The 17,852-nt window shown below is 45.6% G+C and overlaps 4 protein-coding genes across 4 annotated transcripts; 2 read left to right on the forward strand and 2 right to left on the reverse strand.

The window, feature by feature from the left end:
• Window positions 1-1,411: 1,411 nt before the first annotated feature.
• H6S33_005129 (uncharacterized protein) lies at window positions 1,412-4,909 on the reverse strand (the record flags this gene model as incomplete). The annotated part of the gene is made up of 11 exons (XM_044836482.1): window positions 1,412-2,150; window positions 2,426-2,860; window positions 2,918-3,416; window positions 3,491-3,522; window positions 3,609-3,631; window positions 3,715-3,781; window positions 3,844-3,919; window positions 3,985-4,080; window positions 4,197-4,389; window positions 4,455-4,752; window positions 4,824-4,909. 11 exons carry the CDS (start codon window positions 4,907-4,909, stop codon window positions 1,412-1,414), a joined length of 2,544 nt encoding a protein of 847 aa, XP_044690342.1.
• A 665-nt stretch (window positions 4,910-5,574) lies between these two features.
• Window positions 5,575-6,167, forward strand: H6S33_005130 (uncharacterized protein; the record flags this gene model as incomplete). Its single annotated transcript, XM_044836483.1, has 2 exons — window positions 5,575-5,658; window positions 5,715-6,167. 2 exons carry the CDS (start codon window positions 5,575-5,577, stop codon window positions 6,165-6,167), a joined length of 537 nt encoding a protein of 178 aa, XP_044690343.1.
• Window positions 6,168-8,456: 2,289 nt separating this feature from the next.
• H6S33_005131 (uncharacterized protein) lies at window positions 8,457-11,456 on the reverse strand (the record flags this gene model as incomplete). The annotated part of the gene is made up of 6 exons (XM_044836484.1): window positions 8,457-9,607; window positions 9,663-9,947; window positions 10,005-10,929; window positions 10,999-11,031; window positions 11,095-11,273; window positions 11,411-11,456. 6 exons carry the CDS (start codon window positions 11,454-11,456, stop codon window positions 8,457-8,459), a joined length of 2,619 nt encoding a protein of 872 aa, XP_044690344.1.
• Window positions 11,457-14,075: 2,619 nt separating this feature from the next.
• H6S33_005132 (uncharacterized protein) lies at window positions 14,076-16,277 on the forward strand (the record flags this gene model as incomplete). Its single annotated transcript, XM_044836485.1, has 5 exons — window positions 14,076-14,117; window positions 14,211-14,732; window positions 14,794-15,330; window positions 15,401-15,548; window positions 15,607-16,277. The coding sequence occupies 5 exons, from the start codon at window positions 14,076-14,078 to the stop codon at window positions 16,275-16,277; spliced, it is 1,920 nt and encodes a 639-aa protein (XP_044690345.1).
• Window positions 16,278-17,852: the final 1,575 nt, after the last annotated feature.

The following is a 17,852-nucleotide window of genomic DNA, read 5'->3' on the forward strand; positions in this document are numbered from 1 at the left end:
CATGTATTTTTTATATTTATGTAGTTAGTTGGATGAAGTGACTTCTTTGGCATAGGTATTTATCTTATCACTCATGCTTTAAAGATTATTTCTTACACCCTCATCTTTTCTATGTGTAATATGTTCTGTGTAGATCATGAGTTATCACTCGGACATTTGAGTTTTGAGGCTGGGATTCGGACTCGAAGTCTGTGCTTTACCTGGTCGATACAGAGGATCAGATTCCAGCAGAAACATATATCCCCTGGATTATCTTGCCTTCTGTGGTATATAAGTGGTTACTCATTGACCAGGGGTGTAGTTATGTAGAAGCACATCAATATTAATAAAAAGTACCCGATGTGATCCAACCCTCCTGTGCCAGCCCTGCTGCTATAGAAATAAAAAGACGAACCCATCTTTTTATATACCTTACTTCAGCCATTACTAGAGGGTTGATATGTGCGGGTCAAGTAAAGAAGTCGAGTGATCTTTCATGACGCAGATTGCAAGGTTAATCAGGTTTTGCAAATCTAATAAGTATATAGATATACCGATATGCAATGTGTTATTTAAAGGTTTTGATTGGCCAGGTTTGAGGGGTTTTTTTTTTCTCTATCAAATATGTTTGTCAGTAAGTAGATATTCTATCAAATATGTTTGAGTCAGCCAGTAGATATTGGTTCCAACATACCTTGAGTCAACCAAATAGTATATCAGATATGTGCACAGGGCATCTTGGGGTTTCAGTGATCTTAAGCGTTGGTAAACTGATATTGTTTAAGCCATAACAGTTCCTACTCCGGCCAAAGGCCGGAAAATTCTTGTAACACCTATGCCTGTACCTGTCCTGAGCAAAATAGACAATATTTTCCCTGTGGTATTGTGTTGGTTTAGATAGATGTGGGCTCACTCAGACTAAGTATATACGTTTCTATTGGAAGAGGGTGTTGAGTACGCATACAGGTGTCGATCTGATGAAAGCATCCTGTGTGGCAGCGCAACAAAGTCTACTGCACTCTGCAGCCTCCAATTGATGAGATAGACGGCCGAAAAATTAACTTTGGGCCCTCACCAAAGTTATCTGAACTTTAGGAAGATTTGAAGTTTATCGGTTGCATGGTCTTCGGATAAGGATTTGACTTGTACGGACGGTTTCACCAGATCGACACCTATATATATAAATCTAGGCTAAGGAGTAGGGCTGGTATATACGGACTCTTGACGGCTGTCATGACCTGGCCTAAGTCTCCAAGATTTACCCATGAATGAAATGGCACTGTACTACATCACCAAGATTATGTTATGCGTGGTGTCTCCCATATTTAACGTTTTGCCTTTTTAATTTATGTTGCTGTAAACTAGTAACTCCATTTTTTTTTTTTTTCCTCGGCGTGCCGGATTCTTCTATCTCTACTATGTCTTAAACGGACTAACGAATATCGACGACGTCGTTGACATTACTCTGCAAGAGATTTGCAATCTCAAAATGCTCACCGTAATTAGCTGCCATCAGGGCCGTTCTCCAAACACTGTGGCCTATATGGACTTTGGCACCGCTCTGCAAGAGCAGGCTCACAACATTGATATGTCCACCCCCAGCAGCAGCCTCTAACGCTGTCCCGCGGGAGTTAGCTAGGAGACTAAATCCCATGGGTGATGCATTCACATCGGCTCCGCATTCAATGAGTCGAGATACAGTGGCCAAGTGCCCTCGTCCAGCAGCAAATTGCAACGCAGTTCGTGCTACATGGTGAGGCCCATCCTTTTCCCTAATCGCCGCCTTAAGCCACCGGTGGTTCACGTGCAGCGCCATTTCGGGCGCGATGTACGGTTGATCGAGTTGAGCCCCGAGTTCTGGCAGATGTGGAACAACGGATTCCTTTCCCTCTATACTAGCCAGTAAAAGCGCTCCCTGTACCAGATAGGTTCTAGTTTTTGTGGATGTATTGCTCAGCCTGTCAAACGCCATCCTAAGTACAGCCGGATTATCTGTTTCCACCGCCCAGAAAAAAACCTCCTCGCGATATGACTCGTTCTGAGAGTGGTCTTGTTGATCCCATGGCAAATGATTGAATGGTAATTTGCGGCGAAATACTAAACTATCGAATAAACGCCAGTTCTCATGGTCTTCCTTCGAAAGCCCGCGGCAGTGGTGAATCCAATTTTGCCTAATATATTCTAATAAATGAAACTTGGCATTCAAAATATCTGTAACCGGATCTTTGTCGCCTAATATACGGGCGCTGGATACGTGTGCGTTTTGACCGCGATGGAGGAATAATATCCCAGGGTGTACTTTCGATAAAAGTCCCATGTGTGGGTTATGTACCGTTGTCGATTTTCCCCATTCAATGACTGAGGGTAGTGGAGTGCCCTTTGTAGGTTTGGTGATAGTGGTTTCAAAATCTGGAAAACTCAAATATGTAAGGCAAATTAAGCCTACATATAAGTTTGCTTCTTGCTCATCAACGAAAAAGTCACCCATAGACTGAGCCGCTCGTGTTGATTTTTTAGGAACTCCAGGACAGTATAATGAGCGAACTGAATTGTGTCATCACTATGAACATGGATGATTGGATTCCCACCATTTCCCAACATGTTAAGTGCATCATTTTGATGGCTCCCTTGACCCCAGTGAGAACACCCTGGCTCAAAAGCAACAGCCTCGTTTAACTCCTTCAAATGGATAGGACGTCTGGCCACGGCAAGCCACGTGAAAACCTTTTTGGCAATATCTGGCTTGTGGTTATCAACGATTCGTTTGAGAATCCGGAGGTAAGTTTCGTCAAGGCCTTTTGGTAACGATTGCAATACCCGGCGAATATCGTCATTATTTTCCCTACAAATTTCAATGATTTGAAACTTGACCCAAAGAAACCTTTAAAAATATGTTAGTACTTAACCTAAACATTATATACTAGCAAGAGAAACATACATTCCATCAGACCCTTTGATAAGTGCATCATTGATCTCTTTGACCATTCCCGGGCCGACCATCAGATCGACGTCTTTCAACTTCTCCTCAATGGTTTCCCGGATATAAATCTCGATATCAGAATGATTCATCGCCGCACACAAGGAAATCTTTTTAAAGTCCGCCAAAGATCTCGATATATCAATCTTCTCACGGCTGGAGACAATGATCTTTATTTTACTTTTGCTATCCCTCATAAGTTGGTTCATGTAGGTCAGGAAGCGTTTCCGATCGTTCGCTCTACATTCATCTAACCCATCGATAACAATATATGACGTATGTGGAATCTGTGTGATATCCAACAACATTGTATACAAATCCTCTATTCCTGGCTCTCGGTGACTACTCAAGAATATTTTCTCAAGGTTTCGCTCCATCTCCGGAGGGATCTTTTCGAAAACGCTAAGAATTTGTTTTATCAGACTTTTCAAGATCGCGGAAGCCTTCAAAGACTCTTCGACTGAGAAGTCGCAGAAGAAGTAGCTGATTGATGTTGTCATGTTTTTTTTGATTTACAAAGAGATGATCGATTACCCCAGCCGTAAGTATGGTTTTTCCTGCACCAGCTATCAAAAAACATCGTTAGTTCCGAGATTACATGTATATAGATCTTCAAAATGTCAGCATTATAGCACAATTCATGGGGGCTTACGAATTCCATAACACCAAAGTCCGCTAGATTTCAAGCCCTCGTTCCACTCCTTATACTCCAGGGTCTCAAAATCCACAATCCAGTGTTCTTATGCCGCTTCTCGTACGCATTCGATAAACTCAACCGATGGTCGTATCTTGATATCGCTTCCAGCAGAGACCTTCTTTTTACCACTAAATATAAATCAGAATAAGGAACTAAACCCAACGCATATATCACTTGGAAAGATAGTCACTTTTTTCGCGCATATTTTACTGTAAAGATGAATTCTCGATCCCGTTTAACCTCTTTATGATGGCCGAATTCGTCGACTGATTTTCGGCATGATTTTGTATCATCAGCAGTTGGTGGTTTCTTCCCTCTCTCCTGAATAGACTCATCTCCTGGCGAGCCTTAAACGCCACTTCCTCTCTCGCCAACTCGATTGCGTCCTCGACTAATTTCTGCTGCCGAGCAAGCTCCTCTTCGAGGCCTTGAAAGGTCAATTTGAAGGGTTGCCATATTGATTTGAATATTTGCCCGGTTGCTAAGCACGAGATGTTGTTATCTAGGATAAAGAAGACTCAATAGACATGGTAGGGGAATCACTGGATTTCTTAAGGAATTGGAGCGCCGATGTGCTGAATCTGATTGACACCGCGCAGAAATCTGCGAGCGCCGAGTGAAGCCTAGAGGAGTCGGGGAGGATCTCTAGGAAACGATCGAAGTAGGAAGAGAGGTCTCCCAACTTATTGAATGTTTTTGAGATTTGTTCAAAGTATTCGAGGTAATTTAGAGCTGCCTGTGGGGATATATATACATTAGACATCGAAATGAGCATTGAAGCAGAAAAGATCCGCAACCCACAATAATAACAAACTTACAACTCCCCCATACCAATGCTGCTACTTCTGATTTCGCAGAAACCAGCACATCAATCACTGGCCAAAATCTCAAGACCGATTGAAAAAAAGGCTCAATCTTTGAACTGAATTGCCGAAACCTCCGTTTTGCCTTCTCCTCAGTTGTATCACGACAAATTTCTACGGTAGCAGATACCACAGGCTGATTTGGAGCAGGAGTTTGCGACAATTTTAGAATCTCGTCCGGACTAAGCACTTGGCAGAGGCCAGCAAAAGCTCGAAGAAGGTTATATTGGGCGGGGCTATAAACTTCTGAATTAGTTGTTGATTAATGCGTAAGGACGGCATACAGATATATGTTAGATAACCATACGTGTAAATGTTAGCTACCCCAACAAAGCTAGTAGCTCGTAACCCCTCAGCCAAACTCTTTGAGATTTCTTTCTGAACTCTGGGCATTTCTGTCGTAAGTGATCTTATAGGCAACTAGTATATGTAGTTGTAGCTTCGACAGTGAGTTTAGAAGGGAAAGAAACACTGATCATAATCAAGGCGATGAAATCTTCGTTAACTCAGCCTTCCCTGGTTGGGTGGACCACTTGAGAGGCAGCTTCAGCTGCATGAGTACTTGGCACTTTGAAAAGGTTCGAACCTCTATTGGGAATTCCGGGCTTATCCATCTTTTATTCCATCCACTATCCTAGGGTATCCTTTAATTTGAAGAATATTTATGGATCGAGGTTATTCCCATTGGATAGTCTCAGAGATAGAAACATGGGAGGGTTTACATACGCACCTTCTCGCGTAACCTTAAGCACCAAGGTTAGCTTTCCAAGAACACGATCGGTATTTAGTTGATGTTACTCTATAGATATCATACCAGCACGATCGTGTAGAGCCTAGCTCCATCAACTCAGGACCACTTTATCATTCTAGGCATTGTGTCTTCTCGGAATTCGGTTAGATGCGGGGCCGCCCGCCAAGAGCCCCAACATTCGATACGTCACACCACCCCCACGACCTATGTAAATACCTACATGTACCTTAGAAACAAAGCTGTCCCATTCCCTTGAATTCAGTCGCCGAACAAACCTCTCAAACCCTTAGATATCATATCAATCACGATGCCAGTCCTCTCCACACTTACTAACCCTGGCACATGGCATATCCTCGCCTTCGGGACCCTTTTCGGTGCCGAATTCTACCAAGTCAGTCCTCCCCATCTTCCTCGATAGCGTCAACTAGACTAATCTTCAACCCTTAGACCTTCATCAGTGGTGTTGTGGCCTATAGAGCTCTCCCTAGGCCTATGTTCTCCCAACTCCAGCGGAAGGCCCTTCCTGTCTTCTTCACGCTCCAATCGGTTCTACCAGTAGCCTTACTAGCCACGCATCCCACCGCATCTGCGGTATCTCTCCTCTCAACATCATCGCCATACTTCTACAACACCACGATTCCCATCATGGTTACGCTCACATCTTCGCTGATGAACCTTTTTATTGTCGGCCCCGCGACAACAAAGATAATGAAGGAGAGGGGGGTCCAGGAGACGAAGGAAGGAAAGAAGTACTATGACGAAGGGCCGAAGAGTGAGGCTATGCAAAAGCTGAATAGCAGGTTTGGAAAGGTTCATGGGATTAGCAGTATGTTGGCATTGGTAGGGGTACTAGCAACGGGCGCGTATGGCGGTGTCTTGGGGACAAGCTTGAGGCTATAAGCTATCTGTGATGTTGAGTTGCCCAACAGGCGAATTGCATATGGGCATCTGTTAGGCATCCTCTAAATATTGGCACATGTATACCTACTGCAATAAATATACCAGTACTGTACAGGCTCCTACTCATCATGACACTCAGCAGAAGGTATCGATAATATCAATTTTGAACTGGTTGTGTTTTTTCCTTACACTATCAGCATAGTAAGAGAATTACTGGCGGGTTCAATTGCTGACTGATTAAATTGCAATCACCAATGATCATTGCTAATGGCCAGATGAATATATTTACTTTCTATATCTACTAACCTTATCCCCCCACAAATTATTACACTCGAAACATTACCCATCCAATCACTCAAACAGTTTAACCAACTCTACAAGACATTATACCTCATGTTGATCAAGACGGGTCTCTGTCGATATCTCTCCCTACTACTAACTAATCCCAATGCAATGTGATTTTGACCGGACGAACCTCAACAAGACTGAACGATTTATCATTGTCCCAAATTTTCCTGCCAACCAGGCTGACCACCATATTATAGCTAGACCGGGTGTACTTTTAACGGGAATGTACCCGCGGCGAGTATTTCATCTAAACCGTATAACCAATCAGGGCTGCATTTTGATCTTCAATTTCTAGGAATCATATAAGGTTATCTGCATGGGTACACACGTCGATCTATATAACTAATCATCAAGATCGGACAGCCGCCCCCACTTTTCCCGGTGAATAGACTTCGAGTCATATCATCCGGGAACTTGGTAAATTTAATGGGGAGAGAATTTTCACCCAAAGCTGACCTGGTTAGGGGTGTCTCTGATAGGAGAAAGCGTCGCCTAGCTCCTATAGCTATATATGTAGTCTCGTGAAAACGACTTCTAACAAGCTTTTGACCCTGCAGGGCTTCTTTATTCTGTATAAACACCATTTTCTAAAACTAGGATACTACCTGGCTAGAAGCTTTAGTTTTCACCGTCATGCTCTTATCAGTGGGTCTAAAGGCATCAGCTCCTTCATTTCCATCCTACCACACCTACGAAATCCATATACGTATGCTCCATCTTTCTAGTGATACCCGGACCATCGTAGACGTCAACCCGTTCATGAAATCTAGTCAGCGGTATACAGTACCTAAAGTTAGAATCTTGAGCATGTAGCACCCCCAATTCTCCTATAACGCAGGGATATGAGGTCCATAAACTGGTCAACTGGTACAGATAGACATCCCAGCAACTACATAAGACGTTGACCAGCAGCCTTCACCACTGATAACCTTCCCGCCAAGCATTAGTACTGCACCACCCGGACCCCCTGCGCAGCCAAGCCGCCAACAGCGATCCAATTCCTGCATTAGATGGAATATTCCTGCTGACCAAGGGCGCCGGGCAAAGAGGCCTTGCGAATCGAGTACGGGTATGGGAGTATGCACACCTAGCCCGCACGGCTGTACCTCCAGTACGTACTGTGTCTTCTCAAGAGCCGGAAACAGCAGCATTAGGCTCAGCTCCGCCACGTCGTTGGATCCCCTATGCTCGGCCATTCAACGGGGAAATGCAGTATATCTCGCCGGTATTGATCCTATGGTAGTGCGGTTACAGGCGTAGTTATCAAGAAAACTCCGGGTAACTGCTTTGTGACGACTCTATTTTGACCACATGTTGTCAGACCCGCTCAACCCTGCTGAATTGCTTGGCTCCCCGCCATACCCGACGACACACCGTGGGAGTCCCTTCCCTGTTTGAACAACGAATACGGGAGAAGCACTAAGCCCCGGTACCCCGAAAACAATCGCAGGTTTTTATCCCTAAGAGCGAGATCGAAAAGCCCCGCGTAAACCCGAGTGATAATATATGACTAGATGGAACATTCAAATTTTAAAGATTCATAGTATTGTCACATATAGCTAAACATAGTGCCCGCCTACTTCAGGCTTGCCCATTTTAAGGTTCTACTAGTGCAACATTCGCAGGGTGCATGAACGCCGTTACAAACCGCACTTGCACAGAAAAAAAGCGCCCAGGCCCGTACCCACGCCCACACATCGAGCAAAACACGCACAAGACGTTTTTAAACACAACAATTAATTTGCTCAACAAACATGTAGTTAAAGGAAGGAATCAAACACAGGTAGTAAGCACGCAGAGTTACTCTGAAGGGAATAAAATATGAAAGGTAAGGTGTGAAAAGGGCAAAGGGCATAAGAAGAATAAAGAAAAATGGAAATTACGCATAAACACCATGAACCACATTTTCAAGTTATTCAATCAACTCAACCCATTATGCAATCAATCATCCATCGGGCGATCCGTCAAGCTTACACCAGGTGACCTTCCCTGATCGTCAGCCCCGCTACCGTCAGAGTCATTTCCGTTTGGTGGCGCAGTCACTGAATCCCTCTTCGCGGCCGCCGCTCTCACTAAACCGCCTCCCGCCTTTCTCGGAAACCTTGAGCCGGAGGCACCAGTTCCTGAGGCATGGCCAGATCGGGATAGTGAGTTACTCTTTTCGAGGCCGCCGCTACTGTGAGGGTTTGTAGCACTTTGTGGGGAGTCGTTCCCCGACGAATCGTGGTGCATGCCATCAGGTTCTTGTGTCATTCTCATGGGGGGGTCAGTCTCATATTCCTTAGCTGTTTCGAGGGATGAAGCGCCTCCAGGCACTTCAAGGGACGAAGGCCTGTAGCGTCCGGAATTACGCGGCGAGCTGGAGGTGGGCGAAGTTTGAATGGGAAAACGGTTCCCTCCATCCGTGGAGACATCCCGCCGATGCCGACCCGTCGGCGCGGGTGAGGAGGGGCGGCTGCGGGCTGCGCCGATCACGGCGCGGTTGCGTGCCTCAACATGGGCACGGCGTTGTGACTCATCAGTAGAGATGGCACGAGCTCGTCCACTGGCTAGGGTTGATGCACGCTTCAGTTCACCAAAGACTTGCTCTTTGTGCGCGAACAGGTCGCGGACGAGGCGGTATGAGTGCCGTTCGTGTTGTGTTAGTGGTGACTCGACGCGTGGGCGGAGGATGCAGTAGGAGAGGCTGTGGGCAAGGGCAGTAATGAAGGCTTCATCGGCGGAGGTGAGTTCAATCAGACGAGTAAAGTGGGTTGTGATTGCATCAAGAGTTGCAATGTTTGTCAGTGGAAGACTTCCAAGTGTGTTTTGAACAACTGCTAATCGGGCTTTCTCATCTCCTTCGGAACCGTGAGTTGTATACACTGTTTTAATGATCTCATATTTTTGAGAAGAGACAAGAGAATCCGGAAGCTCAAGGAGATACAGCTTCAAAACACTGGCAACGATAGGAATTTCGTAGTTGGCAAGAATGTCTTTAGGAATCGCTTTCCCATTGTTTACCGCATTTCTTAAGTGATGTGTGGCCGCAAGAGGGACATCCACAAGCCAGATACCTCGTCTAGCCTCATCTCCCTCGAGATCAGGATAATCTATTACACCAAGTAAGCGAGTGATATTTGGTGCTTTTAAAATCAAACGACTTACGATGATCCAGGTATGTAAGGATGCTAGTTATAATGATTGGCACACGCTTACGATCAGCCCTAGCCCGGGCTTCAAGATCGATACCAAAAGTCTGCTCATCGACAGAATTATAGTAACTCTCATAGGTCACGACCTTCGGGATGAATGATCCAGTCCTATAAGACTCGAGCATGTACCGGAGGTCCCCCTGTGGCTGGATAGTCTCCTGGTAAAGAAGCATGTTATCGACGGTAGACTGAATACTAGGTATGACGTTTGAAATCGCTCCGGAGAAATCAAGGATAACTGCGACAAGTTAGGTCCTGCGCGTGCAGTGAAAAAAAGTTTCCGGAATTAACATACCGGCCTTGATAGCCTTCAAACGATCCAGCTCGCATCTTTCCATAAATTTCAGATGCTCCATCATACTCTCCTCCAAGGTGCATCTCATCAAGTCCAGCTTTTTAACACCCAGCTTGTACCTCTCATCCGCTTCATTGGCCTCTCTTCTCAGCTTATCTGAAGACGACTCGTTCGGATGCTGATTAGTCATAAGACCACCCAAAAAGTCGCCAATCGCCGTGGTCGTGATGGGACTGCTAGGGACTACATCTCCATTGATCGTCTCAGCTCTCGTTAAGGCCTTAGTCGGTTGAATTCCTGCGGTTTGAAAGGCCTGGGGACGCCACTGATAGTGCAATTTTGCGCTATTGCTAAATGTGTTCCCAACATTTCCCACCAGTCTCAGAAACCCATGGCCGACAAAATCCTGCCCAATTCTCTCGGCATGGGATACCGACGTTGCGTTAAGGTTCTCCTGAATGAACTTTACAATGTTCTCGCCAGTGGATACATTCTCATAAGTCCCTAGGATGGCTACCTTCACATTAGTAAGTGGGATCGTCTCTAGCATGTGCCTCAAGATCTTTTTGACTTCTGCCGGCTGGTAGAAAAGGTCGCCAATTTCAATCGGCTCCTCATCGTCCTCCAAGTCCTCATCCGTCAACTTGATTTGCGGGGTTCCAGCGGTTGCCGATGCTGGGGTTTCCGGCGCTGCCTGGATAAACTTTGTTTCCTCCTCGAGATCTTCGACTAGACGACATTTATTAAAGTAGTGCGAGCGGAGCTTCTTGACCGCCTCCGCTTGCCTATCGTGAGCTTTGATCCGGGTCTGAAGATCGTCGTGCGAAGAAATGATGCGCTCCTCATGCGCTTCACACCAGCGAGAAAACGGGTCAATGACAAGCTGCCGGATATTACCTGCGACTTTGCGGTGGTTTTTCCCTGCCTGCATAATTGTTTAATTCCGGAAATCTTAAAATAGTAACTTGGCGAAAAAGAGGGAAAAAAAACTCACATCGTCCATTTCCTTCCTCAGTCCATCATAAGCCTGCCCTAATTGTCAGAAGCCGGAATCTTAAATAGCAGCATGTAAACCGTTATCAATCCTCACCTTCCTCACACTAGCACCATCATCTCTCGCAAACCCGCCCGGTCTTTCAGACCCCGCTGAAATGGTCCCAAGCTTCTGTCCGTAAAGGTCTTCCGTATCGGCCCGTAACTTCGCGATTTGAAGAATTTGCTGGTTCTCTATTACACCCTGCTGAAGCTTCCCGAAAAGAACTCCGAGACCTATTTAATACATGAACCCGATACGTCAGCACTACAGTCCTTTGGGCAGCCAGCCAACCCAGTTCCGAAGTGGGGAAAGCGGGGAGGGAGCAGCAGCGGGATTTTTTAGCTTTGTCCCACAGGCTGAAAAAACTAACCTCCGGCATAATCGCCCGACCAGAAGGAATCTGCGAAACCAGGCATCTTGTTGATCAAACTACAAAAAAGTACTAAATGGAAAAATAGGGGGATTGAAGAAGGAGACCGCGCGGTTCTCTAATGTTGTGAGTCCTGGAGTTCGTTCAAAAGTGAGCTCGTTTGTCGTAAAGTGCGTAGTGTCGAGTTGGGTCTCAGCCGGTAACGTTGATAATGGTGTTCCTGGGGTGGGATGTGGAGATAGGTAGAAAGCAGTGTAGTGAAAGTGGGCGCAGCAGGTGGAGTTGATGGGCAGATTGGTAGGTTTATAGCACTTTCAGCCTCTTAGCCCCCTAAAGCGAAAAAAAATTATCAGATACTGTAACACAGTAAGCGCTGCGAGGCAATGTGGTTGATATATGTGATGCAAGTGATGCAAGTGCTAGTGGATGGGAGGGGAGACAGAAGATAGGAGAGAAAGACAGACAAGTCGCTGATAGACAGATAGACGAATAGAGCGGTAACGGGGTAGAGATGGTGTGTCTAAGGAGAGACGTTGCGGAACAAAGAAGTAAACAGGTAGGGAAGCCTGGGAAGGGTAAGAAGAAATAGAAACAGGCATATGTTAATTACCTAGACTAGCAGAGCTGACTTGGGTTATTGTTGTATCGTACCTTGGGGCAGCTGAACTTCCTTCTCACTGCACTTGTCATTAGAATCGCTCTAGCAAACCCCTTGGAACACACTTTACCCTTGCCCTGGGAAAGAAGAACCCTGGATCCAAATTCAAGACAAGAAAATCCCAGAATTGGAAATACCTATGTCAGCCCCGGCAGACCATATTCAGCAAAAACAATCCCACCTGCCCTACCAAGTAATCGATTCGAAGCGAAAAAAACGCTGTCACTTGATATATATATTCTTATTGTCTATAATACTTCGATCACACCCCTCTCAGTGCCTCTGATCATTGATCTCTCGTTCCTAACTTCCCCCCATTCTGCTGCCCCTGTCTCACGCGATGGACCTTACGTAGGGTTGATAGGTCAAGATGCATGGATCTGTCAGATGGGCCTGTCAGCCATTCGATGTCTCTCCAATCCAGCGAGATGCGAGCCTACCTCGAGTACCTACCATCCAGCCGGTGAGCCGCTACCCTAGGCTTCCGTGCGCGCGTGCTGGGGCATACTATTTTTATAAGAAAGAAGAGCATGTAAATAAATACTACCTAGAGTAGGTACATGTACTCTACTTAAATACATGTATATGTACATGTATGCAATATTCCCCCTATCCTCTACCGGCGGCGGGAAACAGAATAGCAGCTCGGAAACGAAGAAATAGAACGAACGTTTGTGTAGCCTGGTCAGATAGGCGACGTTTTTGGGTGCCCAAGCTTTCGGCTCTAATTTGGGTGAAGTCTTGGCTGCCGTTGAATTACGAAGCTGTTCCGTGATGACTCAAGGGCGATGGCTTGGCGGAATCCTTACTACATACATGAAGTCTTGAGGTTGAGGCTCTCCCTCGAGCTCACGATGCACAGCTGATATTTGGATTGGACTAAACCATCCGGGATCCATCTGTGTATGAGTCTCTGATCATCCTCTAGCTCTAAAGACAAAATTTTACAGTTTTCTCTATTTATCTTGGACCTATTCTTCAATATCTTCAATATCAGTTTGGTTCCACGACATCATTTGCTCACCAGCATAAAGCAAACTATAGATATAGCGGAACTGAAGGAATGGCTTCTGCGGGTACGCATACCTATTTGAACGAAAAGAAAAATCCTTTTCAAGAAGTAAATCTCTCTTACTTTTGGGGGTGCTTCTCTCTTTATAACTGGAGTGAAGAATAACTACATGTACACGTAGTACTATGGGATGAATCATAAATACATATAGTCGATCTGTTCCAGTAGCCTAGAACATTCTTTCTACTCGCAACAAAATAAACACTGCCTTTTAGGTACATACATGTAACATCCCAGACAGATATGCGTGTGTCCAGATAAAGAGACGTTTCGGTGACCCAGAAGCAGGCCAAAAAGCGGTTCACAGAACGATTGAATAGGCAACAGCAGCTACCCCAGTGCAGCATCCACAAAAAAGTTTGTACGCAGATCCTTACCCAGTTGCTGTAGCTGAGGGCGGCTGTGTAACAATTCTCCTGTTGACTCGAAAGTTTCGAGGGGTTGATGGAATCCTTTTTGAATGACTTGGTTCCTGCTTGCGATTGAGTTGAGCTACAGAATACACAGCTACAGCCTACCTACAGCATACAGTCAGTCTACAGGAATCTGGAGAGCCAACTCGAACAGTCATACAGCCTAACCTGCATTATCTTTTACTGAGTCTACCAACCCCCAAGACCCTTTTCGACATCACCTGTTCCAAGCACCTGCGATCACTCGAGGTTGTTAGTTTTACCCACAAAGCTATTGCCTTCTCTGCACCCAGCAACCCTCCCCTCTTCCACACTCGCTCAACTCCCTTTACGCGTCTCGGGTATTGCACCCACCGCGTGCCCCCCTTCTTTACGCGAAAATAATTTCTCGCGCCTCACCACAAGTCACCCGAGTCTGCTCCTCACTCTGTGTTAATCTGCCACTACGCTCAGCAGACCTCTTGACTTTGCGCACTTCGACTTCTACTATTGAATATTTACATCTCTCATCTCATATCAATCATGACTCCTCGCAATAATAGAAGCAGCGTGAAGCGCAATATGGTACATCCGCCCCGCCCATCCTCCCTACATGCCATGCCTAGAAGTAGCAGTAGCAGCAGTGGTGCAAGCCCACTAACACTCCTCCCCCCACAGTCCCCCGAGTCCCCAGACGTCAACGCCAAAAAACCCCGTCGCTCGCAACGCAACAAAGGCGGTCCGACCGAGGACAAGAACGAGGAAAAGGTCACTACTCCTGGAGCCTCTAAAGAAGAACTCAAGGAAGAAGCCCTCGCAAATCCCCAGGAGCACGCAACTCATACCCCGGCACCGTCACCCCCAACGCGTACACCGGCATCGTCACCCCCACCACACACACAGGATGCCACGCAGGCTGCCTCGCAATTCTACTATCCCCCGCTCGCTGATGAGGGGCTGGATAAGAAGGAGGTCGATGAGTCTGTGTGGGGCTATTTGTGGCCCCTCTCGGATAAGAGCGACTCAGTCATAAAGTTAAATAAGCAAGCACCCATTCCCGACAAGAAGAAGAAAAAGAAGGGACCGATAACGAAGGGAAAGAAGCTACCACCAAATGGATTCCTGGTGGGAAGGCATGCCGAGTGTGATTTGTTGATTGATGATGCCGTGATCTCAAATAGGCATTGTGTCATCTTCAAAGTATTTCTACTCTATTGGCATACCCGGAAACTAAGATGCTAACGTATATGGCGGAGTCTAGGAAATCAGTGGAAACCAACCCGTGGCAGTTCTGGAAGATCTTTCTTCTAATGGAACATGGGTTGGTGGTGTTATCGTCGGACGTAACAATCGTCGGGTTTTAAACACCGGGGACGAGGTTGAGTTCGCCGGTGGGAAGCAATATATATTTAGGTACCCGATGAACATGCGTTCCAGCGCATTTCATGATACCTATGACCTTAGAGAGCAATTAGGAAGCGGTCATTTTGCGACAGTGCACAAAGCGGTCGAAAGGAAGAGTGGGCAGGAATTTGCTGTCAAGATCTTCAGTAAGAGGCGGAATGATGATTCATGGAGGACCTCGGGGGTCAAACAGGAGATCGCTGTGTTAATGAGCGTGAGCCATCCAAATGTTTTGTGTTTACAGGGCAATTACGATGCGGATGATGGTGTCTATCTGGTGCTTGAGTTGGCATCTGAAGGAGAGCTATTTAATCACATCATCAAGAACGGGAAGTTGAGTGAAGAGGATACAAAGAAGATCTTCATTCAACTCTTAAATGGCCTCAAGTATCTGGTAAGTACTTTGTGACACTGCGAATACCATGCTTTGGGACCCATGCTAACCTACATAATCACTACTGTAGCACGACCGCGGTATTGCCCATAGGGATATAAAGCCCGAGAATATCCTTCTTATGGATAAGGACCTTACCGTAAAACTTGCCGACTTCGGTCTCGCCAAGATCATTGGTGAAGACTCTTTCACAACCTCCCTTTGCGGAACCCCAAGCTGTATGTCATGTTCTATTCCTCCGCTATTATTTCCACATCACTAATCTCTTGGTTACAGACGTCGCCCCAGAAATCCTTCAGAGCAGCAAAAACCGCCGATACGCCCATGCTGTCGATATTTGGTCTCTGGGAGTCGTTCTATATATCTGCCTCTGTGGCTTCCCCCCCTTCTCTGACGAATTACACACCCCACAAAACCCATACACTCTCTCAGATCAGATCAAGGGAGGGAGATTTGACTTTCCTTCGCCGTACTGGGATTCTATCCCAGATCCTGCTTTAGAATTAATTGAACAAATGCTTACTGTGGACCCCGAAAAACGGATTACTGTCGATAAAGCACTAAAACATCCATGGATCACGGGTTCTAGTTTTGACCCTAATGATTCATGCGCTAGCCTGACCGAAACCATGGAGACTCTTCAGTTTACAAGGAGAAGGGTTAACAGAGAGCGGACGTTACTTGCTGATACTCCTGGACTCAAACGAGTTGCTGATGGTGGAAAGTTGAAGGGAAAAGCGCCGGCGGTAGTTGCGATTTCCGAGGAGGGTCCTGTAGAGAACCCAGCCGAGTTGGCGGTTGGTGAAAAAGCATTTATGAAGGTTGGTGGGAAGGGGGGTGATGAGACTCTCTATGGGAGCGACTACGAGGGGAACGGTAATGAAGAGCCTAGTAGGGAAATGTCACCGGAGGTTGTCGCGGAGGTGGAGGCCGCGGCGGGTGCTTAACCTTTATGAGTAGACGCTGTATTGGTGCTACCTATGTATTTCTTCTTTTGGTGCAATGTTTGGAGGTTATCTTGTTCTTATCTTTCCATGTGGGCTTCATCGGTTTTTATACCATATAGGCTGTTGAATATTTTTCTTCTGTTTCTAGGGGTCTATACTCTTCTTTCCTTCTCTTCCCGACAACCGCAACCAACTTTTGTCTTTTGCTGTCACATTATGCCTATATGTGTGAGTGATATGGAGGCCACTGTTTTAAGGGATTGCAGTTTTGTTGTGAGTGAAGGTATGATGGATATCAGGCTCCATCCATCGAATATTTTTTACGTGCTATATGAAGGAGAGGGAACGGGCAAGAGTTCGGTATTTTTAACTGTATATTTATACGCAAGAGGAGCAACTATGGTGGTGCTGTTGGAGGAAAGCCCAAGAGGACGGGCAATAAATAAATAGTTAAACAAATAAACAAATCAAATTTGTGTTATCACCATCTTTCCAAATACCTACCTTACTATAAACAGAAATTCAATCAAGCTACATACTAACTTCAACGCTCATGATCACAAGTGTATACATATCTTTAGTATGCGGCAAATATCTGGAATAAAATTGGGGCAGATTATCACTGGTCGTCCATATATACAGTAACAAAAAAGCGGGTGGATCCAGTACCATATCTGGCAAAATACCGTAGGGTTACGGTATTGTTACGGTATTGCTACGGTATAATAGTTAGGATTCCGATTTAATTCAGAAGTTTTGTATAATTCCGTATTAGTACAGTACCTATTACATCCTCTTTTTTCGTACTGTATGTACTACAATACCGGTATTGTACTTCTCAATTGACAGTCACCGCTGGATACATACACAAACGGATTAATATTCTTCAATACGAAAACGAATTCTTCAAAGGGGCAGGATGACTTTTAACAGTTAGGAAATATATCCTGAGACAATCATAAAGGATTACTTTCTAGCGCTTCACATCCCCCGTTGCTCGATACCATCAATGCGGAGTTTGGTTTCGAATACTTCGTCCCTCAAGTATTTGTATGTATTTCAATACTACATTATACATGTATTGATTACATGCTGCGCCGCTTCATACATTATAAATGTATGTAGATACACGTAACCATGGTCATTGATAGTGTAGCTAAGTAAGCAAGGCAATATATTATGCCGGTTTATTCTAGGTAGAAACGGTGAGTGAGCGGCGGTGAAGCAGGTGTTCTGTATGATTGTATCCACCCTATCTTATTCCGTAAGATGTGCCCCTGAGATACATACCTACATTTCTTTTATGCCGGGTAATATTCGAATTCATGTAATATGGGGCCATAAGCCCGCTGTGTGTGTTGCGTGTTCGTATAGATCTGTACAGTACCCCAGAGTTCATGATAATGATACGAGAGAAAACTCAGACTTCAATTATTACTAGTACGAATTATCCCTTCCCCCATAGGCTGTGATCGAACGACAGCAGACGATTCGTGGGGCGGTAGTCCACCAAGCAACAACAGTAACAGGGTGAGGCTCGTTCGGAGTCGTTCCTGTTTCTTTGCGGACATCCCC

The sequence above is a fragment of the Morchella sextelata genome, assembly GCF_020137385.1.
Source record: "Morchella sextelata strain SCLS chromosome Unknown scls_19, whole genome shotgun sequence".
NCBI classification, from domain to species: Eukaryota; Fungi; Ascomycota; class Pezizomycetes; order Pezizales; family Morchellaceae; genus Morchella; species Morchella sextelata.